This window comes from Mesoplodon mirus (assembly GCF_964341445.2).
Source record: "Mesoplodon mirus genome assembly, chromosome: 3".
Lineage (NCBI taxonomy): Eukaryota > Metazoa > Chordata > Mammalia > Artiodactyla > Ziphiidae > Mesoplodon > Mesoplodon mirus.
In genome coordinates, this window is record NC_138978.1 from 68,461,597 (window position 1) to 68,488,386 (window position 26,790).

Genomic DNA, 26,790 nt, shown 5'->3' on the forward strand with positions numbered 1-26,790 from the left:
CTCTAGATTCATGACATTTTTTAACAATTTTTTCAAACATGTTATTTTTCACTCTACAAGACTCTAACCTGTAAAAGAAATAATAAATAAACTTGGAAAATGCTAACAGTAAAAACACTTCAGCCATGGCACGTAGAGCCAGAAGCCAACGACAGCCCTCAATTATAGAAGTTAGCAGTGCTTTCTGTTCACTATGAAAGCAGGATTCCACATTCAAACAAGAAATTGTCATTCAACAGAACAAATCAGGTCAAGAGAATCAACCATATAATATAATAACAGATAGGAGGCTGTGATCACATGAAGAAAAACAAGAACAAAAATAACAATCAAACCTCATTTCCTGGGACATAATATTGATGGCAAGATTTCTAGGTAATCATTCCTTAATTTAGTTTAGATAAAAACTTCCAACACAGAACACTGTTAGGAAGTAACAGTGATGTAAAAGTGATGTAAGGTGATGTAAGGCAAGTATTATACGTAAGACAAACTAGAAAAAGTTTTTAATTTCCTCTATAATTTACTGTAGTTACCATGTCATAATGACAAAAGCAGATCATTCTTTTCATTAGTAATCAATCATTAACCTAGTGAATGTCATAATATATTGGGAAAACTAACAAATTTCTCTGGACATCATTTATCTTGCCCTTCTGAGAGACTTGTAGATCTAGATGAGATTAGTTTGGAAAAGGTGTCTTGTTTAGTCCAGAAAATCTTCAGAGTCCAATATAGTTCTGGGCTAATCAGAGACTAAAGAACCTTTATAAGGTTCTTTTTTTTTTTTTTTTAAGAGTTTTGGATGTGGACCATTTTTAAAGTTTTTACTGAATTTGTTACAATATTGTTTCTGTTTTATGTTTTGGTTTTTTTGGCCCCAAGGCATGTGGGATCCTAGCTTCCCAACCAGGGAACAAACCCACACCACTGGCACTGGTAGGTGAAGTCTCAACCACTGGACCACCAGGGAAGTCCCTATAAGGTTCTTATAAAGAAGTAGGCTTGGAAATCAAACAGTCTTACTTTGAATTAGCATGTTTTAGTCAAAGGTATGGAATCAATGCTCAAGTATCAGTTAGGAACTTCTGTAATGCCCTCCAATGCCAAGTGACCACTAATATTCTATTTCCTACTATGATGAACCCTTGATGAGAGGCAGAAGGCATAAAGAATGTTGCCAGCTATAAAATAAATTGCACTCCAATGTCTATGATTGCTAAAGATATACCTTTTTTTAATATAAGAAACTCACTGAATCAAATGAATGCTAATTAAAGCAAATGTAGTGTACCTAAAACTGAGGTAAGAAACCTTTAATTACACAGGAAATCTGTGGAAGGATTAATCATTTTAAGAGAAGAATCATTTTTCCAGTAGCCCCACTGCTATGAATGATATCTTCATGAGCCTGGGCCACCTTCTCCAATGGATATTGGGGACCTATTACTGGTCTCAACCAACCAATTTCCATTCCAGCTTGAAGGGCTGCTGCAAACTGCTGAAATTCCTCCTGAGGAAAAGAAAAAGTTTTTTCAGTAGAGGAACACATGACTTAATTTTCAGAAGCATTAAAATTTTTCAGAATCTAAGAGAACATTAAGAATTTCTCACAAATATGTAGCTTTTGTCAGCTTGTCCAGAACTACAAAAAAAGTAGTTCTCTATAGGTTAACCATTAGTGCAATTTGTCTGTGACGGTCTCAGTTTACAAAATACCTATCGTCCTGAAGTAATTAGTAATTGCAAATAGTATCTCCTTTCTCTTTCATAAGTGCCTTGGCTTGGAAAATAAAATTATATTGTCACCCTATCTTCTAAGGATTATCTTCTAGGGATGTGATCTTCTAGGGATTCATCCTTAACCCACTTAGATAACTAACTTTAACATCTACTTAAATTTTCAGTCTGCCTGACTAGACAAATTATATCAATGTTTAAGGTACCAAAATCGGAGACACTTCTTTTCCTACCTTGGTGGATGAATAGAGAGCAACTCCTATTATGCTAGATTCCTTTGCCATGGTGTCCCGTGGGTTTATTTCAATAGGACCCCTGCTGCCAACAACCTAGTATGAAAAACAGCATGTCTATAGTTAAAGATGACTGCAAAATAGAATTAAATTATGATAAAACTACAAAGTGGTAAAAAAAAATGAAATACTTACTATTACTCGTCCTCCATGTGACAAAAGATTCAAATCGTTGCTAAGATTTACATTAGCTAGCATTTCAATAATCACATCAACTCCTTTTTCACCAACAGATTTCTATATAATATAAAAGAATGCAGAGTAGATTAGGAAAAATAACTGTTATCATAGTCCCATATATTACAGAGCTGTGTTTCAAATGACATAAGATGCTATATTTTAAAGACTAATAATGCAAATTTTAAGATAACGTAATTATATAGTGATGCTGTAATGCCAAGGTACTGGCCACAACATCTAAAATGATAAAGGTCTGTATTAAATAAATTGCTATAATGAAATAAAATTTGTCCAAAATTTTCAGGCGCTTAGACTCAACTTGACTATAAAGTACTTTTTCCTTAGCTGAAAATTTTCTATCTTCAAAATGTACTTCAATAGAGAAAGAAGGAACAAATCAAAAATCCAAAACTGGACATTGGGTTTCCCATTTTTATTAAAAAACAGAAAACAAAATAAAAAAATCACTGGCTGTTTGCTGTTGCAGGATTTTGTGTGTGTGTGTGTGCATTCAGTTTTGTTCTAAGTGGTCTACAATCAGCTTGGCAGACTATTTCTTCTCCTTTGGGCTCTCAGATGTCGGTTCCCAACATCTAAAACTGGCTCTTAAATAAGCTATACATACCTACCTTATATTCTTTTATTTTAACCAAAAAATGAATACCTGTGTCAGGCACTGTGAGAGGTACGAGAAATGCCAAGATGGACATAAAGAGCTCAAAACAAAGTGAGGAAGATGGAAAACACTACAATCTTCGCTGTGATGTGATGGACTAAGTACTATATTAGCAGAAATAAACCACAGGTTATGGAGGGAATAAAAGTTACAACTCTGATCACCTGTAAAGGTCAGAGAAAATTCCACAGAGATGATGACCTGGGCCCTGAGGGATGAGTCGGAGTTCCTTTAGTAAAACCGAAGGAAGAGGGCACAAGAGGAAGTTAGACATGAGGCAGTCAGTCTGGACAAAAGAAACAGAAAAGCAAAGATGTAGGGACTAAGAGTACAAGTTGGAACTGGAAAGTGGCCCAGCAGAGCTGGAGTATGTATTTGGGAAAGAGATGGGGGTGCGGGAGACAAGAAATTGCAAATTGGTTCAGACTGTGAAAACACATCAAATGCATGTTAAAAGATTTGGACTTCTGGGGGCAGGTGTTCATTAATTAATTCTTGTGCCAGACACTGTTTCAGGCACTGGAGGTACAGCAGGGAACAAGAAAGACAAAAATTCCTATTCTCATGGAGCTCTCATTTCAGTTATTTCTGAAGACTTTTTTCTTTCTTTCTTCCTTTTTTTAAACAGAGAACCAAATAATGCTGGAGACAACAGAGAAGACAGAGGGGAGATTAGCTCAGCTGGGAATAATAGTCAAGGCTGAAGAAGAAGACGACTAAACTAAGTCACAATGATGAATGGAAAAGAGAAACAGAGACATATATGAAAGGCATGTCAGAGATGACACTGATAGATGAGGTGACCAATTTGATGGGTAGGAAGGAGAATGGTGATTAAACAACAGGGACAGGAAATGAAATGTGGGTTTCTGTCCTGAGGAGCTAGATGATGAGTGTCAATATCTAGTAGGCTGATGGCATGAAGGAATGAAACAGGTCAGAGGTAGTGTTGGAAACCAGCAGTATAAGGGTGTGTATGAGATGAATCAGGATGGAGGTGCAGTACCAGAGAAGATTAGAGAGCAAGGGGAAAGACCTAAGGAATACCAACATTTAAGTAAAATGAAGAGAAGGGAGACTTAAAATGAAGTCAGAGAAGTAAGAAGAGAGCCAGCTTCTAGGAGGCGTGGTCAGGGTCAAACAGGATGAGGACTGAGCCAAGAGCAGCTGACTGGTAACTAGGCGCTTACCAGCACCCCTGACAAGCTGTGTAAGTAGCTGGGGTGGAAGCAAAACTGCAGTGGGAGGTAAGGAAGTAGGAGCAGTAAGTACCCCTGACTTTTTCAAGAATGCTGTGGTAAAGGAGGGGGAGAGGGAGATAGAAGGTTAAGAGAATGTTTTTGGAGAATGAGAGAGACTTAAGCAGAAGGAACCAGTAGAAGAGACGGAATTAGACTGCAAAACAAAAACATATTCTTAAAATAACTGACAATTTTTCACCTCTGATACTGCTATCATGAGTGCATACTCAATCAATTTTAAGTTCCCTCAACATATAACAAAGGAGTGCCTTTACTCAGTTTTTTGGCAAGATGATTTAGGGGTAACAAACTCTCGGTCATATTTTTCCTCAGTTTGTAATGACATTGTTTACACAGTAATCAGTACCTGGAATATACCAATTCTTTCTCAACATGAGCAAGTAGTTTGGGGATTAGCAAAGTAATAGGTGTTTAGTAAACTGCTACTATAGCACAAATGGAGAACTTCAGAATCTGTTTGAATTCCATTGCAGCAGTGGAATGGATGCAATAATAACTAAATTCTATCTCGTGCTTTGGATGAGGTAGTGCTCACTCCTCCAAAGTATCCAGTAAACAAGTAAACTTTACTCCTTAGGCTAAACAGATCCAGTTTTTAATCTGTGGATAACTTCTCTTCTATGGAAAATATACACCAATAGAAAGGTAGTCTTAATATAAGGTAAATATATATATATAAATATATATATAAATATATATATAAATATAAATATATAAAGGTATTTATAAATATATAAATATATATATATATAAATATATAAAGGTAGTCTTAATATAAGACTACCTTTTTGTGGCCAGAGGTGGGGTGGGGGTGGGGGATGGGTGACAGGGGTAAACGTGGGATCAGAAGGTACAAACTTCCAGTTGTAAAATAAGTAAGTCATGGGGGTGTAATGCATAGCATGGTGCCTCCAGTTAATGACACTCTATTATATATTTGAAAGTTGCTAAGAGACTAGATCTTAAAAGTTCTCATCACAAGAAAAAAGAATTTTATAACCGTGTATGGGGACAGATGTTAACTAGACTTGTGGTAATCATTTCACAATATTCACAATATATATTAAAAAAAATGCCTCACAGCTGCAAATACAAAGCTGTGGTTTTACTTAAAATGTGATTTTCATTAAAGAGTACCAGTTTTTATAGCTCTAAGCCTCTAGAGAGGCTATATTTTACTTAGTAAAAATAAACAAGACAGAAATGATAGTGAAGGTTTGAAAACTAGACATCTCTGTTAAATTAATTAAATCTTTAAAACACACATAAGCAAAACAAACAACTTTAAGAGTAGTTGATTAAGAGAACTTACAAAAAAAATGTTGTCTCCCATGAAACAAAATTTTCCTTTTATAAAATTATAGAACAATTTTACCTTAATTTTATCAATGTAATTAGCTTCTTTGTGATTAAACACTTCGTGGGCTCCATTTTGCAAAACAATCTTTTGTCCTTCCTCGGTACCAGCTGTGCCCAAAACCTTTAAGCCATAAGCTCTAGCAATTTGGCATGCTGCTATTCCAACCTGAAAAACAAAATATGGCCCAACATTTTAGATTCTTTGCATCCCTGCAAACATTTATTAAATACATATAATGAACTTTAGGTTCTTCTAGGTTCTAGCTATTGTTAAGAAGTTTAAAAGCCTAAACAAAGAAATAAGAACAACAGCTAACGATTACTGAGCATTTATAATATGCCACATATTACACTCAATACTTCCTATGTATTGCTTCATTTCATCCTCACAAGAAGCCTATGAAGTAGATATTGTTATTGTCCCTGGTCCACAGATGAGAAAATTGAAGCTTATATATATGGAAACAGGAGCTGGCCCAAATCAGATTGCAGAGCTTGAGTTTGTAACCACTGCACAGAATGTTCATTTAGCATCTGCTTTGTGCAAAAGATACAGGGTTTAAAGATGATGAAAATGTGCTCACTGACTTCATACTTTAATTGTACATATAAAATATTACATAACAAAGGTAAGGTCTCTACCACTTAAGTGGAGGAGACAGGTACATACATGAGCAAATTAACTTATTCATTAATATGATGAATGTTTATTATTTATTATGTGCAAGACATGATTCTTCATGCAAGAAACTTATGTTCTAAGGTAGGGGGAAGATAATAAACACATAAACAAACAAATGAATAAAGTAAATTCAGAAAATGAAAAGTACTTGAAAAAAATAAAATAGCCTATTGGGTTATAAAGAGATAGGGAAAGCGGCCAGTTAGGTCATCAGGAAAGGCTGCTCTGAAGAGGTGAGACTTGAATGAAGTGAGGGACATGCACGTGACGGTCTGGGAAGCCTGCTGGAGATGTTGTAGGCAGAATGGTCATGGCTGAACCAGGAATGAGCTTGGGGTCTTCAAAGGTCAGAAAGAGGGTCAGCGTGGGACTTCCCTGGTGGCTCAGTGGTTGGGAATCCACCTGCCGGTGCAGGGGACATGGGTTTGATCCCTCACCGGGGAAGATCCCACATGCCCCGGAGCAGCTAGGCCCATGTGCCACAACTGCTGAGCCTGCGCTCTGGAGCCCGCTGGCCACAACTACTGAGGCCCGCACGCCTGGAGCCTGTGCTCTGCAATGGGAGAGACCAACGTGGTGAGAGGCCCACATGCCGCAACAAGGAGTGGCCCTGGATCGCTGCAACTAGGGAAAGCCCACGTGCAGTGGCAAAGACCCAATGCAGACCAAAATAATAAATAAATAAATTTATTTTTTTTAAAAATGAAAGAGGGTCAATGTGGCTTGAAGGTGGGACATGTGGGACAGCAGAAGATGAGGCCAGAGGGGCACAGAGAGGCCAAGGCACACAGGGCCTTGGAGGTAAAGGCTTTGGATTACATTTAAGAGCCATGCAGAACTACTGGAACGTTTAAGCAGGAGAGGGATATGATCCAAATTAGGCTTTTAAAAGAAATTCCAATTATATGAGAGGCAAAAAGAAGGTAGGGGGAAATGGGATTAGGAAGACCAGGCCTTCCTTATAGATTGAAGGTGGAAGGTGAGGAAAAGAGAAAAATTAAGGATGTCTCCCAGGTCTTTGGCCAGATTAACTGGGTAGATTGACTGGGATAAGGAAGATTAGAGAGGATCAAGTTAGTGAGAGCATCAAGAATTCACTTTGAACATGCTGAGCTGTATATTGCTCACCTAACTGAAGATGTAAAGTCATCAGCTGAACATGGGTATGGGCTAAAAAGAATTCAGAATTGGAAACGTAAATTTGAGATTCATCAGTTTACAGATGGTATTTAAAGCCACGGGACTTGATGAAATCACTAGAGCACTAGATAAATGTGCTTAGTATAAAGGAGAAATAAAATTATTTTAGAAATTTAGATAAAAGCAATTATTTTAATTGCAATACTAGGAAATACGTTTGATCACATGCCAAATGAATGGCACAGATAAGGGCCCCATACATTTAGAGCAAGCTTTCTCAAACTTGGCACTATTGGGCCAGGTAATTCTTTGCAGTGGGGACTATCCTGTGCAGTGAAGGATGTTTAGCAGCATGCCTAGCTTCTATCCACTGGATGCCAGACCCCTTTACCCAGTTGTAACAACCAAAAATGTCCCCAGACACTGCCAAATGTCCCCAAGGGGGAGAAGAGATGATATAAAATCACCTCTTATTGATAACCACTGATTTAAAGGAAGGTAAAATGATTATAGATTGGGCATGATAGAAAAGAATTAAAAGTGAAAAATGATGATAGAAACTAATTAAAATTGTAACAGAATCACAGACTCCCAGGCCTGAAATAGACCTTAAAGATTGTATGGCATATGGGAGTGATGAGCCTGAACCCACTTGGGTTATGGTGAGGATCTGTTTGATTTAACCAAAACAAACACTGGGAACTCACTGTCTACTGAGTGCAACAGACATTCAATTCCATGAAATAACAATACACTGTGGTTAGCATGACTGATTTTTGCTACTTTAATTTTCAATTGAAAAAACAGGGGGCTTCTAATAAAACCACATTTTAACCTAAGAGTTAATGTAAATATACCTCCTTATGCTCTAACTACTTCAAAGAGGCACTCAGTAGCTATTTTAAAGGCCCTGTTTATTCTATTCTTGTCAACAATTATACTAACAATATTCCTTCAATAGATTATATATCATTATGTGTCAACTATTTTTACTTCTATTTATTTTGCTGTCACTAAAATAGGGCACTCCTCACCAACATATCTGAATAATAGCCGTGTTCATACATTCTACACCATTTTAAATACACAACATAATCCCAAAGGAATTTGATTTAAATGAGGACAGAAAGTACAAACAGAAGCAAGACAAAACCCAGCACTGTTTCCCTCTGATAGGGCAGGGAGGATCAGAAGTGCTTCACACACCAGGTCACCAGCCTATCCCTGCCAGCCAAGGATTTAACAAACTCAGCCAGCACAGAGAACAGTGCAGATTTTGCCTTTTAAAAAAAATCATGGTGAAGCAACCTGGCTTTTTACAAGAGAGTAAAGGGAATAAAAAGAGATTTTCTTTAAACTCTTCTCTCCCCTTCCTACTGAAATCTCTCCCTTTGATACAGAGCACAAGCTTAGCTCTCTGAAAGCCAAAGCAATTTAAATACATGAATGTTTGACAGATCCTTTAGTTATTTAGGGTTAAATTTAATTTAACCCCAAAATAGCCTCTTCGCTGAAGCTAAACAATGGGCGTTTTTTGACAAGGTATATCTGTCATATTTTCTCAAGCCCCAGAAAGACAATCTTGGTGTTTTTAGAAAATAGTCTGATCTGTGAAATCCTTCAGAATTTATCTATTGAAGGTACACAGGAAGCTGGGTGTGAAACCTGGTGATACATTCACATTAAGTAACAGATATGCAGAGGTCTGAATTTTCTGTTTGTGTTATCTGGCCACTTTTAGAGGTAAATTCACATTTTCAGGATGCCTCTCATTATTCTGGGAACAATGTGCCATTAATAGGTTACTTCTGGGCTTCCCTGGTGGCGCAGTGGTTGGGAGTCCGCCTGCCGATGCAGGGGACGCGAGCGGCTGGGCCCATGAGCCATGGCCGCTGGGCCTGCGCGTCCGGAGCCTGTGCTCCGCAGCGGGAGAGGCCACGGCAGTGAGAGGCGCGCGTACCGCAAAGGAAGAAAAAAAAGAAAAACAAAAAAAATAGGTTACTTCTTTCCATCTACTCTCTGGAATACACAGTGCCCTGAAAGGGTTAAGCAGCTTCCTCAAGGTGAGCCATCCAGCCCCAGGCCCTGTATTTTAAAAATGCGAAATCCTGTCTCCAAAATTTCTAAAGCCTTTACCTGCAGGATAGAGGTCATGTGGATTTCTTGTTAAATTCCAACCTCAGAGCTCTAACTTTTCCTCTAAGCTCCTCAGAGGCAGATTGACAGCCAGTTTCTTGAAGAGGCTTCTGACAGCCTTGCATTGCGTGATTTCACTGCAGGGCTGATTTTATAAGTTCTGAATCCCCCTCCACCCCAGCCCCATTAGCATTTTAAGCCATGGGTTGTGGTGTGAAGGACACAGCTGTATACTGTGTACCCCACGAATGTCATCAGAGCGCAGCTGGCGAGGAGGAAGGGAGCTAGAAAGGACAAAGACTCGCAGTGTGGCTTTGCAGTGCTGTCTGGGGCAACAGCAGTAAAGCTTTAATGAGCCTTAGTTTCCTTATCTAAGGGAATGTGGAATTTACATTAACCTTAAAGAACTGTTTAAAATTCTAAATAACTATTCTTATAACATTCACTACTTGAAGAGAAAAACAAAGCCAGTGTATCTTGGTCCATACCCAACACAGGTGGAAAACCTAATGCATACGTTTTTGACCTGGTAATCTATTGAATTTATTAACCAAGAAATGCTAAACTAAGGACAGGGAATCACCTTCAGAAGACGGAATTTAAAGGAGCCTCGCTACAGAAAGAAAAAAAGCACCCTTGACTATATTTACAAATTTGGCTTTTAAAAACAACTTAAAGAAATACAACGTGAAACGCACAAACGTAAGCTCTTTTAAAAATAAACTTAAAGAACAAATACTTACCCCTCCACTAGCCCCATGAACCAGAACACTTTCTCCAGCTTTCACACGGGCACTGAAAAAGAAAGCATAGCTTCATCACCTTACTCTGGAGCTAATTAAGCTCAATGCTTGTCATAATTCTTAAGAGAACTCTACCCTCAGTTCAACTAACACTTACCCAGAGGAAACTCATCTTGATATATAACCCAAGATATTCTCCAAGCTCCACAGGATCAAACAATGGTTCTTCAGAGCCACAGATAAAAGTAAACCTTCAATTCACTTATTCATTCAACAAATGTTTACTGGGAGTCTATCACGTGCCAGGCACCGTTGGGATGCCGGGATCACGTTATTGGGCTACCTTCTCAGAGGGCTTGTTGGTGTGTTAAGTGAAATTGCTTCACCTAGAGGAACTGGAGTCTGCCATTCATTCCCACAGAAAGTGTCGCAAAACAGGGTCATTACAGCTCAGTCTTTATTCCACGGTAAACACAGAGTAATACCCAAGTAAACATAGCAGCTACTGCCTTCCTTCTCCATGTCTTTGAACATCTGGCTGCACAGCCTCTAAGCCCTCATTTCAGGAAGCAATGCTGAGTCAGCGATGGTAAGAGAGTATGAAACACAATAAATCCTGTCACACAGGTTCCCTCCCCTGTCAGCCCCTAAAATGTCCAGACCCTCTGGTGAAATGACATATTCTTTTTACTTCTGGTTCATACCACTGTTTTTCTATTACACTGAAAACACGGAACGTGGAACGTGCAGCAAGACAGAGAGGGATGCCTTATCATTTCAGATGGACAAGTGCTAATGTCACAAGCCAGCAACAAATGTGTGATCCAGATCTGACGGCCAGCAAGGATCCTTTACTTACCAGGACAGTAGGGCGTGGCCACCCTGTACAGACATTATGTTCAATCTGGGAGTGAGAACACAGTAACCTGGAGTCCTGCTCAAGCCCCCGTGCCAATAGCTGACAAATGACAATTGTGAGTCAGTAAATGAAGTTTCTCCAACATGCTTGCTTGGAGATGGGGGGTTGAGGGCAGTGAGTTAAACTGAGGGTTTGCAATGATAAACTGAGATAGGTATTACCAAAACACTTGACATTTAAAAAAGTAAAATACAAATGTAAGGGAATAGGATTACTAATGTTATGCTATGGGTCATGAAATACTTCCCAATGATTTTTTTTAAATCTTATAAACAACTCCTCACACACTAAGCACATTCTCCTAAACCTCTGGGCCTGCATTGAGTGGAGAAAAAGCTGGCTGACCTTCTCCTGGATCCCCATGGCTACGATCCTTCTATCCTTGTGTAGGGTCACTGTGATGGTTAATTTTATGTGTCAGCTTGGCTGGGCCATGGTGCCAGATATGAGTCAAACATTCTGGATGTTTCTGTGAAGGTGCTTTTTTGGATGAGATTAACATTTAAGTCAGTAGTCTTTGAATAAAGCAGATTATCTTCCATAATGTGGATGGGCCTCACCCAATCAGTTGAAGGCCTTAATAGAACAAAGATAGACTTCTCCCAGAGCAAGAAGGGATTCTGTCAGCAGACTGCCTTTGGATTTGAACTGCTACTCTTATCGGGCTCCAGAGCTTGCCAGTCTCCCCATCAGGTTTTAGACTCACCAAGCCTCCACAAATCAATCTATCAATATACACATTGGTTGGTTCTGCTTCTCTGGAGAACCTTAACTAATAGTCCTCTGTCCCTGGGGCCCACAGCAGGCCTGGAGCATGTGGCCTGGCCTTCCGTGCTGCTGTAGTACCCCATCGTAGTTACTGAAGACTAGGACCTGGCACATAGGCTTCCTCCTCCACCCCAAATCCAGCCCCAATCTGGGAGATTTCAATATTCACGGGAGGAAAACTGCAAATCACAATTCCTGAATTCTCCTCTGCTTTTACCACTCTATCCCTACACCTGGTAGCCACCCCTAACCATTCTACCTGAGGAATATCAGACACTAATAAGCAATATTAACCTCCTATCCTGATTCTGTAAGCCCATACTCTCTCAAAACTTTTTCTTCAGCTTCACAGATCGCTGTCTCTCAATTGCTCCTTTTCGGCCCTCTTGCTGCTCCTGGCCTCACTTCCCTCCCTAGTCAGCCTGGACCCCATGGTACAGTGCCCCAACTTCTCTCTGTCTTTCTCCTTCAACGTCCCACCTCCCTGCCCACACACAAACTTTCCATAATTACACTACCTCTTCCAGGCTTTACAGATGAGTGCTCCTTTCGATCTGAAGCCAATCTCTCTATCTCTGTCCTAAGTCCTCTCCTTCTTGCCTTGCTCAGGGTCTTGTTCCATCTGCCACTCCGCCCTCTCTTCCAAGCCTTCCATCTCTCCCTCTCTGACAGATCCTTTCTCAGCTACAAACATGTCCAAGTCCTATCCATCCTTAAAAAAAACCTTTTGTTCCCACACTCTCCTCAAGTACTCTTCTACCCCTTCCTGCCCGTCTCCCCCACTTTTTAAGAGTAGTCTCCCCTCAAGAATCGATTTCTTTTTTCCTTCCTCAACCCACTCAAACAAGCTTCTGTCCACCACTCTACTGAAAATGAACTGACGAAAGCCACCAATGACCTCCTAATTGCTAAGCCCAGCTGGTATTTTTTCCCAAACAGCCCTCACTGCTGCATTTGACAACTAGCTTACCTCCTTGTTAGCAACATCAACTACTACCCCTAACACTACCCACACTGACTGCACTACTCGCATACTAAGAGCCTTACATGCATTAATTACCTCATTTAATTCTCAGCACACCCCATGAGGTACGTGCTATTATTATCATCCATGTTTTTCAAGTCAGTAAACTACAGTTGAGACAGGAAAGCAACCTGACCAGTGGTAGGTGGAGACAATACTATAACCTAGGTCTTCCTGTCTTCAACACCTACGAGCTTAACAGATGTTTAACAGACATGGTGACTCTGGACCCTCTTGCCCTTGGGATACACTCCCTTTGGTTCCCTTAGGACTCTGTTCCCTACGTTTGCCCACACTCTTCAATGTTAATGCTCACTAAGGTTCTAGTCTCACTCCGCTGTTCTTCTCACTCCCTGAGGGATTTCAATGACTTTCATTTTGTCAGCTCTCACCACATGCTGACAGCCCCAAATTTATACCTCCAAGCTTCAAGCTTCAGACTCTTTCATCCGACAGACCACTGGACTTCTCCATGACAATGTCTGTCTTAGTTTCACATCCAAAACTGAACTCAGTTTCCCTTTGAAACTTTTTCCTCCTTCTCTTTGTCAAGGTAAACAGTACCCAAGTTTAAAGCTGTAAGTATTCTTAAGCTCTTTCTCTCCCTCATTCTCTACACGCAGTCACCAAATATTTCTGATTTTACCCCCTAAACAGTTGTCCTTTCCTCTCCATCTCTACCACGACCCTTGCTCTAGCCCTTAAGTATTGTTCCTAGAGGGTACTTCTATAAGACCCTCCCATCTCTTTCTCCATTCCTGTCATCAAATCCATCCTTCGCATAGCAAATAGGTGATCTTAATGAAACACAAATATGACAATATCACTCTCCTGAAAAAAACACTGTATGACCCCCCCAATCCCTTACAGAACAATGTGTGAGCGCTATAATCTAGCTTTTTATTATCTGAATCCCGCCTATTTGATAATGGCAGCTAACATTTATTGACAGATTACTATGTTCCAACCTTATTCTTCAGCACTCTTTGCCTTGAAATCTTCTAACGAAAGCAAACTGCTCTAGCTCTTGCTCCCCAGATACCATGATGTTTGCCCCCCACACCAACTATTCCCATTGTCTAGGATGCCCTCCCCACTCCCAGCTACCCTTCCCCAGGATAAGTCCCTCTGATCCTTTTCAAATATCTAGGGAATTTAATTACAAGATAGATTCTCAGGTATTATCCATGGAAACTGACCAGTGGGTCTAGGGTAGAGCCCTTTTAAGTTGCAGCAATTAGTTTCTGGAGCTGGATAACAAGATTTTTGAACCATGGCTTTAAAATAATCCAAGTCTTACATCTTGCCAGGAAGCCCTACCTCATCACCACAGGCACATCCTTTGTGATCCCATAAATCCCTATGCACATCTCCACCACTGTCCTTTCCAAATTATACATCAATGTTATTACTCTTACTCCCTTACTCCTTCCCTTACTAGACTGTGAGCATGTTGAAGACAAAGACAGTGTTTTGCTCTTCTTTTTTTTCTTCAGTGATTAGAATAGTCTCCCAAATTAGCAGCTTCCGCTCCATAAATCTTAATGGGAACCAAAAATGACCGACGGTGGACGGGTGGTAGGAAGCATAAATTATATATTATCCTCCTCCAGTTAATGCTGCCCTCCTCTAGTGCTGATTATAAAGCTGACAGAGTGTGTTATTACCTGTGAAGCAGAGCTCGATAAGCAGTAAAATACGGGATCCCGATGGCAGCTCCTTGTTTAAAGTCCAGTTTTTCTGGCAGTGTGTAAACAGTGTCATCGGCTGCCAGAGCATACTCTGCGTAGCCCCCAGAGATTGTGCTGGTAGTGAAAACTCTGTCACCTTTCTGGGGAAAGCAGTAAATTAATAAATGCTTTAGGGATTAAAAATCATGTCAAAATGGGTACGCTCCTTTATAATGCAACCTTTATAACAAGAAATAAATGAGTATTTATATATTGTTTTCTACATCCTAAGGTCTCATAAAAATAACTTCAAAATACCGAACATTTTAAAATGTTCTATTAATGGGAACTAGTAAGAAGTAAAATCAAGGGAAATAGGAAAAATAAAAGAATGTCCAGCATGGTCTAATAATAATGATAACTAACCTTTATTGAGAGCTTGCTGTGCTAGACACTGCATTGTGTCTAATGAGTATTATCTAATTTGATCTTCATGACGGCCTATGAGGAAAGTACTTTCATTATCTCCCTTTAGATAATCCCACTACACAGATGAGGAAATTGAGGCACATACAAGTTCAGTAATTAGCTCAGATCAAGTAGTTAGTAAATGGCAGTTAATATAAACCTTTTTTTTCTTTTTTTGGTCCAAAATACTAGGGAGAACAAATAAAATGTAAGGTTTCTTCCACACACCAAACACCTGTTCTAAATCTTTTCCAGAGATTTGTTTCTGTATTTCCCTCATTTTTCATGCATACACCAGAAAGCAGGCAACTCTGCCTGGATCCTGACAGCAAAGATGAGCCAGGACAGATGTCTTCACCTGTCACAGCACCGGAAACATAAAAACTCTCAATAAACGTCTGCTGGGTCCTTGCTACTGGAAAGCAGATGCATGACTGAGGGTAAGGTAAGGCACCACACAAGCACTACAGGCCTGCCCAAAGTAACCTGTGCACTAGGGAAATTAGACTGCCCAGTACAAGCACCTCTCCTAACTCCTATTTCTTTTTTTTCTCCATAATACATGGAAATCTTATAAGATTTCTTTTTAATTGAGCATGAAATAGGCAACAGATTTGTTGCCACCTATGTAGGATTACAGATTCAAGAATAAATATATATGATAGTGTACACACACATACACAATAGTTTACAAAGATACAGGAAAATAAAAAACACCTGTAGAAAATATTTTTCATGTTACTTGTTATGCAGGTCAGCCTAAAACCAAACTTAGTGGTCAAGTTTGAGAAAGAACGGTCTTCGGGCTTCCCTGGTGGCGCAGTGGTTGAGAGTCTGCCTGCCAATGCAGGGGACACGGGTTCGTGCCCCGGTCTGGGAAGATCCCACATGCCGCGGAGCGGCTAGGCCCGTGAGCCATGGCCGCTGAGCCTGCGCGTCCGGAGCCCGTGCTCCGCAACGGGAGAGGCCACAACAGTGAGAGGCCCGCGTAACATTAAAAAAAAAAAAAAAAAAAAGAACAGTCTTCCATTCCTTTCGGTAATATAAGAGTATACTGTACAATGATGAAAATCATTATCATTTTTTGCCTCTTCTCATTATTGCCCCCCTGCAACACACACACACAAGATAAGGTAAGAGAATACAGTTTTTCATAATCTATTTCACAGGTCTATTAAAGAACTAGCCTCAACAATCTCAATGTAGTAGAGAGAATATGAACATTAGAGTCTGACATACCTACATTCAAATCCCGGCTCAGTCATTTATTAGCTGAATTCTATGTCAGCTATGAATTACAATAAAAGCTAACTCCTATTTCTTGAAGAGAATAAAAAAGGAAATATTCCTTGGAATAAGCAAAACAGTAAGGCAATAATTCTCAATATACTTAAATTTGCCCTATAATAAAGCACTATGTGGTGAGGTAGAGATAAAAAAGGTTCAAAAGGTATCTAGGAGTCAAAGACAAGCATCACTGCTTAACAGTGTTGCCTGCAAATGGTCAAGTATGACTAATTTAAGATTAATTCTGTTTTTACAGCTTAAAAACACATTGCATTGATTTCAATATAATTCAAACCTGCTCTGAGAATCCACTATGGAAAGTAGTACTTCAAGTTCTGTGATGGATATTAATAGCAAGACACTCTCCCTAATCTCAAGCTTCTTAAATGCTAGGAAGAGAGAAAAAAAGGATAGAAATAATTACAAAGCAAGGCAAATATGATGGGCCATCAAAGATAGGCACAAGAAAAAGGAAGGGATTATTTCTAAGTTGAAGGACTCAAGAACAGCTTCACTGAGAAACTAGTATTTGAGGTAGGCTTTGAAGGACAGAACACGATCTTGAATTGAAAACCAGACCTGGGAAAAGTCATTATGGATGAAGGAAACAAAGTACGTCAAGGAACAGTGGCAGGAATAGGTGCTGAGAAATCAGCAGCATTCATTCCCAACGCATAAGTAGTTTAATGTGTGGAATGTAATAGTTTCGGGAGATAAAATGAAAAGAAATGAAAGCTGGAGGGTAAAAGCCCTTGAACCCATGTTTATAAGTTTCAGTTTAGTTCTGCCACGCAGAAGAGCCAATATGAACAAAGACACAGAGATGAAAGAGCATGGGATATGCAGGGAAGAACAAACAGTTATTACTAAAGAATAAACTACAGGGTGAGAAGGAATGGGAGGTAAGAATGGAAAAAGATAGGTGGGGGAGAGAGCACGAAACAGTCTTCTTTCATAACATAAGCAGTTCCAGCAGTACCTTGAAATCTACAGAGAATTAATGCAAGAATTAAAACACAGATGTATAACAATCATAAGTACATTTTAGAAAATTACTGCTTATAGAGCAAGGATAGATTCTCAGGGGAAGAAGGGAGGGTGGTAAGTTGTATCTATTATAGAAATCCAGGTAAAGGACCATGTAAGATAACCGGAACTACACTACAGGTAGTGGGGAGGAAAAGAGGAGAGAGGAAACAGTTCCAGTAAGGGAGAGCTGAGTGAGGGAGAGTGAGTGGAGAGGTAAGCCTCAAACCCCAGATGTCACCAAGACAGTCACACGAGAGAGCAGCAGATCTTCTGTGAGAAAAGATGAGCTCCCTTTTAGACACAATGAGTAAGAGGTTCCTGGAGGTTGCCGATGTGGGTCCTGTGCCCTGAAACACAACCTTCTGTGATGATGTAAATGCTCTGCATCTGCACTGCCCAATAGGGTAGCCACTAGACACCTGGGTCTATTAAGCATTTGAGTAAATGAACTTTTAATTTTAATTGAATTTGAATTTTAAATAGCCATGTGTGGCCAGTGGCTACTGTATTTGGACAGCACAGGTCCAGAGCTTATTGGAAGATTCTAAGCTAAGGATATCACATGTGATAATGGAAACCAAGGGCATGTATGAGACCATCATGAGGGAGAAAATATAAAAAGCAGAGTCTAAGTAGGGACGGCGAGCGCTGGGCAACACACCAAGATGTGAGGGGCATGCAGAGAAAAGGGAGCTTGAAAAAGGATGCCCAGAGAGGAAGGGTGAGAGAGGATGTCACAGGAGCTGAAGAAAAAGTTTTTTTTAAGAAAAGTAAGTGGCTGAGAGTGTCAAATGTCACAGAGAAGTCAAGAGAGATAATGACATAAAAGGGCCCATTAGCTCCAGCAATATAGAGGCCATTAGTGACATGAGCAAGCATCGTTTCAGTGGAGCGGTGGGGGCAGAAGCCAGAGTGCCACAGGTGGAGGAGTGGAAAACTGTAGGAATTTGCCTGGCTTCCTGGGCCCAGGCCACGTTAATCTTCGCTGTCTCAGTTCAATTTTGGTAAATGTGCTGCCATAGTTGAGCAGGTCAAGGAATCATGAGGAAAGATGAAAGAACATGAATATACTATGTTTTTTATGTCTTTTGGCACATAAATAACGAAAGCCCTGATCATAACATTTTCATTGACTCGGTCACCCTGGTCTGAGTCACAGCTCTAAAAATGTAGAGCTGACCTTGCATTTTTTTCATCTTTTACTTTTTTTTTTTTTTTTTTTTTTTGCGGTACACGGGCCTCTCACTGTTGTGGCCTTTCCCGTTGCGGAGCACAGGCTCCAGACACGCAGGCTCAGTGGCCATGGCTCACGGGCCCAGCCACTCCGCAGCATGTGGGATCTTCCCAGACCGGGGCACGAACCGGTGTCCCCTGCATCGGCAGGCGGACTCTCAACCACTGCACCACCAGGGAAGCCCCATCTTTTACTTATTATTCAAAAGAATTAGCCTTCCCTGTATTCTGTGAAACTAATTTTATAGAAGGAATAAAAAACTATGCTGGCTGTGTATTACCAAGAGTTAGGAAATAGTATAATTTCCTTGCTTCTTTTCTTTCCTTACATATTTCTGTCAAATCAAAGGATCATAGTTCAATTCTGCGGGGATATGGAAACACAGAAATAACCTAGCACTTATTCCCAACAATCAGACAAGCAAGGTCTCTGGATAAAAGGTAATTTCTTTTTTGACTGGATGAGTCCCCCAAGTGGCAGAAATTGTGTAATGGGGCCTTTTAAAGACTTAAACACAGACACATTTTAAAGCTATGTTAAAATGTTAAACAAATACATACGTATTAAGCTAAAATAGAAATAATTAAAAATGTAATACCTTGAAAGCAGATACACTCTCTCCAACAGCTTCTATTATTCCAGCCACATCTAAGCCAGGAGTATAGGGTAGAAGTGGTTTTCTACTGTAAGTACCAGAGCGAATATATGTGTCCACTGGGTTTACACCACATGCTTGGACTTTAATTAGAACCTGCAATAACAATGTACTTTAGTTCAAACAGAGCATTTAGGCATTCATTCAGCATTACGCTAGGACTGTAGTGATTATGGGAGCTATAAAAATGGTGAGGAAAACCCTGCCTTCAATGAGCTCACGTTACAGTTTTACAAACCAACATATACACACACTATAATATATAAAATAACTAATAAGAACCTGCTGTCTAGCACAAGGAACTCTACTCAGTACTCTGTAATGGCCTATATGGGAAAAGAATCTAAAAAAAAAGAGAGTGGATATATATATATATATGTATAACTGATTCTCTTTGCTGTATACCTGAAACTAACACTACATTGTAAATCAACTATACTCCAATAAAAATTTAAAAAATAAGGCTTCCCTGGTGGCGCAGTGGTTGAGAGTCCGCCTGCCGATGCAGGGGACATGGGTTCGTGCCCCAGTCCAGGAGGATCCCACATGCCGCGGAGCGGCTGTGCCTGTGAGCCATGGTCGCTGAGCCTGCGCGTCCAGAGCCTGTGCTCCGCAACGGGAGAGGCCACAGCAGTGAGAGGCCCGCGTAACGCAAAAAAAAAAAAATTAAAAAATAAAATAAAATCTGAGTGCACTCATAAAAAGAAAAAAAAAGATAAGACAGAATGGTTTATATGCTATATTATAACATTTGGGGAAAACAGTGGTGGAAATATGAGCAGATGTGTGGCAGAGACCACTATGTGCTCATCAAATCTATTTCCTCCTCCTCCTAGGCAGGTAGGAAGAATATTCCTTCCTGGCTCCTTCACAGTCATGAGTAGCCAAATGGAATGTGAACAAAAGTGACGAGAGCTACTTTCAGGCTTGGCCCACAAAGACCTTCCTAGGCAATTCACACAGTGTCTCCACCCTTTCATAGCAACCTCAGAAGAAAGGTGTTGAAGGTGGCAGAGCCACATGATGGAAGAAATCCAGGTCCCTAAATCACTTTGGAGAACTCTATCCACCAACATTTTAGAATTGTGGAATTTAGTGAATGAGACATCATTTTCTATTGTTGAACCCTTGACGTTTTGACATCAACAATAGAAGCTAATTTTACCTTAACTGATACAGAACGATTACTTCTGCTATAAAAGTAAGGAAAGGTCTTACAAAGGAAGTGTATTTGAGCTAGGTCTTAAAGAATGAGTAGAAATTCTTTCAGAATGGGAGAAAAAGGCTATTTCAGGTTAAAGGAATAGTATGTGCAAAGACAGAAGGAATGACAGGACCTCTCGGGTAAACCAGATAAAGCTTGAGTTGTTACAGCAGTCTGTTGAGAAGGAATGATAAGAAATAAATCTTTGCCAAATTATGGCCACACTGTAAAAACTCTCATAAAGCTTGCTAAGGAAATTAGACTTGAGAGCCATGGAAGGTGCAATAATAAAAATACACAATTTTTATTGAAAAAGTATATTGTTGAAGTCACCAGAAATGATTAAACTCTGCATTTAAATTTTCTTATATGCGAAAAAGCATGTATGCAGAAGAAAACTATTTTCCCCACGCAAAAAACAAAGATCATGACTGAAAGTCTGTAATAGAATAACTTGTTCAAACTTACTTATGACTCCATTCAGAAAAATCCAATTACACAGATGATTCTCAACTTTAAAACTTTTCTTACAAGATGTTATTCCTTTTCATACATTTACTTCACTAGTTAGAATTATGTTAGCCTTGTCAGAGTTTATAGATGCAAACAGTGTAAACTCTGTCCTAATTCAATGTCTTTATAAAGCATTGTGAGTTTGCTTCTTTTGAACATTAGCTTGATGTGCTAGAGACACACACTCAGTGTAATTATTGCCTGTTTTTAAGTAATGATTTCCACCTGATGGTCTTTCGGAATTGGTATGGCAACATTCGACTGGAGTTTCAGCACTTCTGGTCCACCAAATTCAAAAACTCTAATAGCTCTCATCAACTTCTGTCCAGTCGCCATGGTGACCTATTTACTAAGGAAAAAAATTAACATATTGTCATATTGTATCTAGGATATCACTATGTTTCTTCCCCTGGAGGGAGAAGATCAAACAATTTTTCAAACAACAGTTTAAATCATGAGCTTACCACTGATCTCATTTCATGTTTGAGGACCTTTCATCTTACAAATCCTTCAGCTACGAAGCAAAGTACTTCATATTATTTCCTGTAGGGATTCAGTGCCTTCAACAAGGGAATCAAACGTACAAACAAAAACATCTGGAGAGGTGAAGCATGATACAATATCTTAGGTTTCCTTTGGTGTAAGCTTGGGCTGCAACATCTTGGAATTCTAGGAGCTAATTTAAGTTTTCCTAACATTAGATAAATAGATCTTCTTTTGTTAGATTATGTAATATTTCAAATATAGAAAGAAATATAAAGAATATAATAAACATTTACCTGCCACCCAGCTTTAACAAATCTTAACATTGTAAAAACCTAAAACACGTAGATGTAACCAAAGCCTCCTGTACCCATCCCCAATCCCATTTCTGCCCCCCAGTTTTAAGATATGACTATTCCCATAAACTCAGTGCTCATCCTTCTCAGGCATGATGTAATACCACTGCCACATGTATTTGCATTGGTAAACAATATGTGCTATTGTTATTGTTTTGCATGTTTTCAAAGTTTATTTAGATTGGATCATATTGTACTGAATTCTGAAACTTGCTTTTTCTTCTCAGCATTAAGTTTTTGAGATTTATCAGTGTTGAAACACTTAGTTTTATGAAGCTCATTCATCTTAGCAAAGAAGAATAAACATTATAAACTAAAAACACTGCTTTGTATGTAATCTTTTTTAATCACGAGGGTAATTTATAGTTAACCTTTCTCTGCTACCACTGTTAATATTGAAATGAAAACTCAAGAGTTAAAATAAGTTTAGAAAAGGTAAAGAATATTTATATATAGAATTGGATAACTTTGAAAATCTTATGCCTATAGAGATGCAATGAAAGGGCTTTGACTGATCTCCATAATTTTATTTGTGTGCTATGACAATTTCTTGAAATTAACCATATCAAATATCGTTAGACTCTGCCACCACCGAGAACATCTTTGCTAACTTCGGGAATAATCATATTCACCAACCAGGAGCCACTGAAACATCAAAAAGAGTTGCAGAAACTAGGGCTTGAGATGAAAGATCTTTACTGTACTGCAGTTCAACACAGGACTCCTCAGAACGGAGCCCATGCTAACTATAAAGTAGCCTTCCATGTGTGAAGGGAATCAAAGCACTTTGATGGTATTAATGGGAAGTTCTTGATATAATTAATCAAAAGTTGTGTCATTTTAAGACCCTTTATTTAAAATGATTTAATATAGTACCTAGTACAGAGGAGAAAGTAAACTCTCCATTGCTAAAAGGCTGTTTAGCAATGACATATCCTGAAGAGCAGCCCTCTTATAAAAAAAAGGGGGGGCAGGAGCAGGCATAAGCCTCACTGCACTGTAGAGCATCAAGCAGTCCTAGGGTGAGAAGTCCTGTGCAGGGAGCTAGGACCAGGAAAAGGCAGCTCATGCCATACCTACCCAGCAGTCTCACTACTGCATTTCTATTTGGGTCTTCGCTCAAGCTGAGTATTTCTTACAGAAGAAAGTGAAATATATACATAAAGAAAATAAAACAGAAAAAGAAAAGGTTGCACAGATCAGACTTTTCCACTCTGAAAATAAGAAGATAGCTTTTTTGTTTTTTCCTTTTTGTCTTCAGCATGGTGTTGTGGAAAGAGAGTGGGCTGCGGAATCTGACAGCTCTCAGTACGAATCCCAGATCTATCACGTACTAGCTGTGTGGTCTTGGGCAAGACAGTCACTTGTTTTGAGCTTCTTCATCTGAAAACTGAGTTCCACTCAGGGTTACTATGCGAGAGACGGCAAGTATCAAGCACAGAACCTGACAAATGTTTACTCCTATATATAGTGATATCACGGTTCCTTTCCCATCTCTTTTCTCCTTTACAATTTCCTATTCGTTAAAATATCTTTGGTTCTATAATTCTATAGTCATCTTTGATTTAATGTGACAATATTTACAGCACTCTTTTTGTAAAATCAAGTCCCTAGCCTCAAAGAGTTCACAGTCCAGAGAATCATTTAAACAAAACACTAATACCAAACACGGGTTGTTATTCATTCAACATGTATTTTTTGAACGTTAACTGTAAACGAGGCAGGCACTGTACCAAACTCGGAGAGCACAGAGGGCAAAGAGAACAAGCCCCACCCCTCCCCAGCTCCTGCCCACTCCGCCCTCATCTCCCCCAATGCACATACACACCACGTTAAGAGGAGTAGCTCTTTTTCCACTTTCAATATCTACTTACTTCCTACCTATTTATTTCTTTCAAGTTCTCGCATCTATCTTTTCACCAACAGACATCACTGGTGCCCTCAAAAAGCTGTAGCAATAATAAAAGCAAAATTACCCTGAAATAGGATCTGTCAAAAATATCTAGCACATACATTTTTTCCCCTCACTTTTGGACATTTGCTAAGTGGGAAGAAAAGAACAAAGGAAGGAGGAGACTCATCCTTAATCCTGGATTTAGAAGACCCCCCTGCTTTGTCCAGTACTACACCTTATCCTATGGAGCTCATAAAGAAACAGGGCATGGGCCTCCCTGGTGGCGCAGTGGTTGAGAGTCCGCCTGCCGATGCAGGGGATACGGGTTCGTGCCCCGGTCTGGGAGGATCCCATATGCCGCGGAGCGGCTGGGCCCGTGAGCCATGGCCGCTGAGCCTGCGCATCCGGAGCCTGTGCTCCGCAACGGGAGAGGCCCCAACAGTGAGAGGCCCGCGTACCGCAAAAAAAAAAAAAAAAGAAAGAAACAGGGCATGACCTTGACAGCTCTGACTTCTACTTTGTTTCTGGCGATCTTACTTCCCACTGAGCCTTTGCCACCATGATTGATCAGGCTCCAATCTGCACTCATTGCCTTTGAACCCCCTCAACTACCCACAGGATCCTCATCTGCTTCATAATATAGGTACTATGCTAAAAAAATAATTAAAAGAATAAAATAACACAACCCACTAATAGTAATTACAATTCTTAAACCCTTGCGATACCTGATTTCTTCTAAAAAGCACATCTTTCACACCCATTGATATAATTTTCACAATAGGTAGAAAAGCAACAGTTATTAAAACCACCATTTAATTGTATGCAGAAGTGGAAATAAAATCACCATCCATGTTATGGATTAGAAAACATTCAAGGGGTTAAGAGACTCATCAGGGTCACACTGAAGCACAGCTGGAACCCAACACCTTAAATGTTGTTAGGTGGTTTTTTCCCCTTACTGTAAAATCCTTTTCATCTCACCCTTTGAAATGCTGGCATATAGGACCTTTAATTTCTTAGAGATTGCAGGTAGCATTACATATTTTATGATTAAGGTATCTGCTCTGAGTTTGAAAATTTTCAAATGCCCATAAGTGAAGGGTTCTATTAGAGATACACAGGATGTGATTCTATTAGGAAAACTACTAATTTCCCTACCTGTAAAATGGGGCCAATACTCCCTAGCATAGGATCCTTGTCAAGATGAACAGCAACAGCACATGGTTAGTGCTTCAGAGCACGCCTGACATGCTGTAAGCTCTATTATTCAGAGTCAATCATTTGCAGTCAGCAGCAGGCTTGTCACACTGCTTGTGTTTTTTAATTAAGCCTATACTTCAAATAGGTTTTTCTATATATCAAATATAAACTTTAAAGAACTACAGCACCTTGGTTTAATGTTGGTTTTACTTTTTACCTCTGAAAGGTTGCCAACCATACTTTGCAAATGGAGGAAATACATAATTTAAAATTCTTCCTCAAACAGTGATCTTTTCCAAGCTACACTTGAATCCATTTGGTTTAAATGAAAATTAAAGAGATAGGGAAAATGTGGGAAATATATTTTCACACAAAATGAACAGATCAATTCACAAAGCCAAAGCAAAGGCATATCATAAAAGCAAACAGAAAATTCTTAAATAATTCTTAAGTAAGCATTTCTAGCAAGAAAAAAAACTTGGAAAGAGAATCAAACATTACAAAATGTATAGCTAGTGGGAAGCAGCCGCATAGCACAGGGAGATCAGCTCGGTGCTTTGTGACCGACTGGAGGGGTGGGATAGGGAGGGTGGGAGGGAGGCAGATGCAAGAGGGAAGGCATATGGGAACAGATGTATATGTATAACTGATTCACTTTGTTATAAAGCAGAAACTAATACACCAATGTGAAGCAACTATACTCCAATAAAGTTGTAAAAGAAACATTACAAAATGTGCTGCTTTTGATCAAGAATGACTCATGTCAGCATATTATTTATTATTCTTAATCCAGAAAAAATTTTAACAATTAAAACTAGTCACAGAAAAGTCTCTTCCTGGCCATGTGACCTTGTCGGGTTACTTCACTGGCCTGGATCTCAGTACCCACTTCTGATAAGAAGGGGTGGAGGAGGAGTTGAATAGATAATTATTCTAAACCTCTCCAGGTATTCTGAGGAAAAGACTGGATGGAGCAGAGCTCAGTGGGATTTACTACTGCTGACCAGACATTCATGGAGCATCCCAGTGGTTTCAGTGGGAATGACACCGCCATTTCTACTAGTTGCGGACTAACAGTCTAAACCTTAGCCTTTCAGTGGTTCAATCATTAACACACTTTTCTTGGTCACTGAGATAAGTTTCCTCTAGGAACTGCGTAAATATCCCACGATGTGTTCACAGGGTGTTTTGTTAATTTTCTTTCTTTGGAAGATTCTTCTAGGTGGGAGCCATGGGGGGCGGGGCGGGGAATGAAAAAAATCTACACATTTCTCTCCAAAAGTAAGACGGCAACTCTGATGGCAAAGCAGGAGGAAAGGTCAGACAGAAAGAGCCCTGGGAAACAGGAGCCTGAAAGGAGAAATTGGTTCCTCTGGCTGCCTGTGGCGGGGGGGTCACAGCAAACGCGCGCGGCCGCAGGAATCCAGATCCCAGGCCGGGCCGAGGGGAAATCTAGAGGGAGGACAGGCAGGGGGAGCGGGATGGGGGGAGGACCAACGGGCGCTCCGCCGTGGGACCCGAAACGCTCACCCTGCCAGAAAGCAAAGCCGGGATCTCAGGACCAGCAAGTAAAACTGCCCTGGTGATTTACGGATGACCAACTTGCAGCCCCTGGTGGGGAATAACTTCGGCCACGAACACCTTATTCACTGGTTCTAGGGGAGGACGGCACGCAGGACAGGAGCGCAGCCAAAATCCGCCTCGGTTCCTTTTGGACGAGCGCGGGGGAGGTCCGCAGCCTAAACTAAGGGGGCTTTTTAAACCACTTACCCGGTTCTAGAGTGGGAAATCAAAATCTGTGAGTGTTCCCTCAGGTTCCACGGAAAAAAGGCACGGGCCGGGTAACCCGCGGCGCTTTCAGTCTCCGCCTCGCCC

The 26,790-nt window shown here is 40.0% G+C and overlaps 1 protein-coding gene across 2 annotated transcripts; it reads right to left on the bottom strand.

Annotated features, from left to right (window-relative positions):
* Positions 1-1,211: 1,211 nt before the first annotated feature.
* On the bottom strand, positions 1,212-26,788 carry CRYZ (crystallin zeta). 2 transcript variants are annotated; one of them, XM_082615927.1, is made up of 9 exons: positions 26,686-26,788; positions 21,208-21,331; positions 19,209-19,361; positions 14,590-14,753; positions 10,212-10,263; positions 5,527-5,676; positions 2,169-2,270; positions 1,974-2,069; positions 1,212-1,513 (listed from the first exon to the last, which is right to left on the bottom strand). In XM_082615927.1, the coding sequence occupies exons 2-9, from the start codon at positions 21,316-21,318 to the stop codon at positions 1,349-1,351; spliced, it is 993 nt and encodes a 330-aa protein (XP_082472053.1). In that variant the 5' UTR covers positions 21,319-21,331; positions 26,686-26,788; the 3' UTR covers positions 1,212-1,348. The 2 variants fall into 2 exon arrangements, with proteins under 2 accessions (XP_082472053.1, XP_082472054.1); XM_082615928.1 differs by lacking the exon at positions 26,686-26,788 and adding an exon at positions 21,447-21,552.
* Between the last annotated feature and the right edge of the window lie 2 nt (positions 26,789-26,790).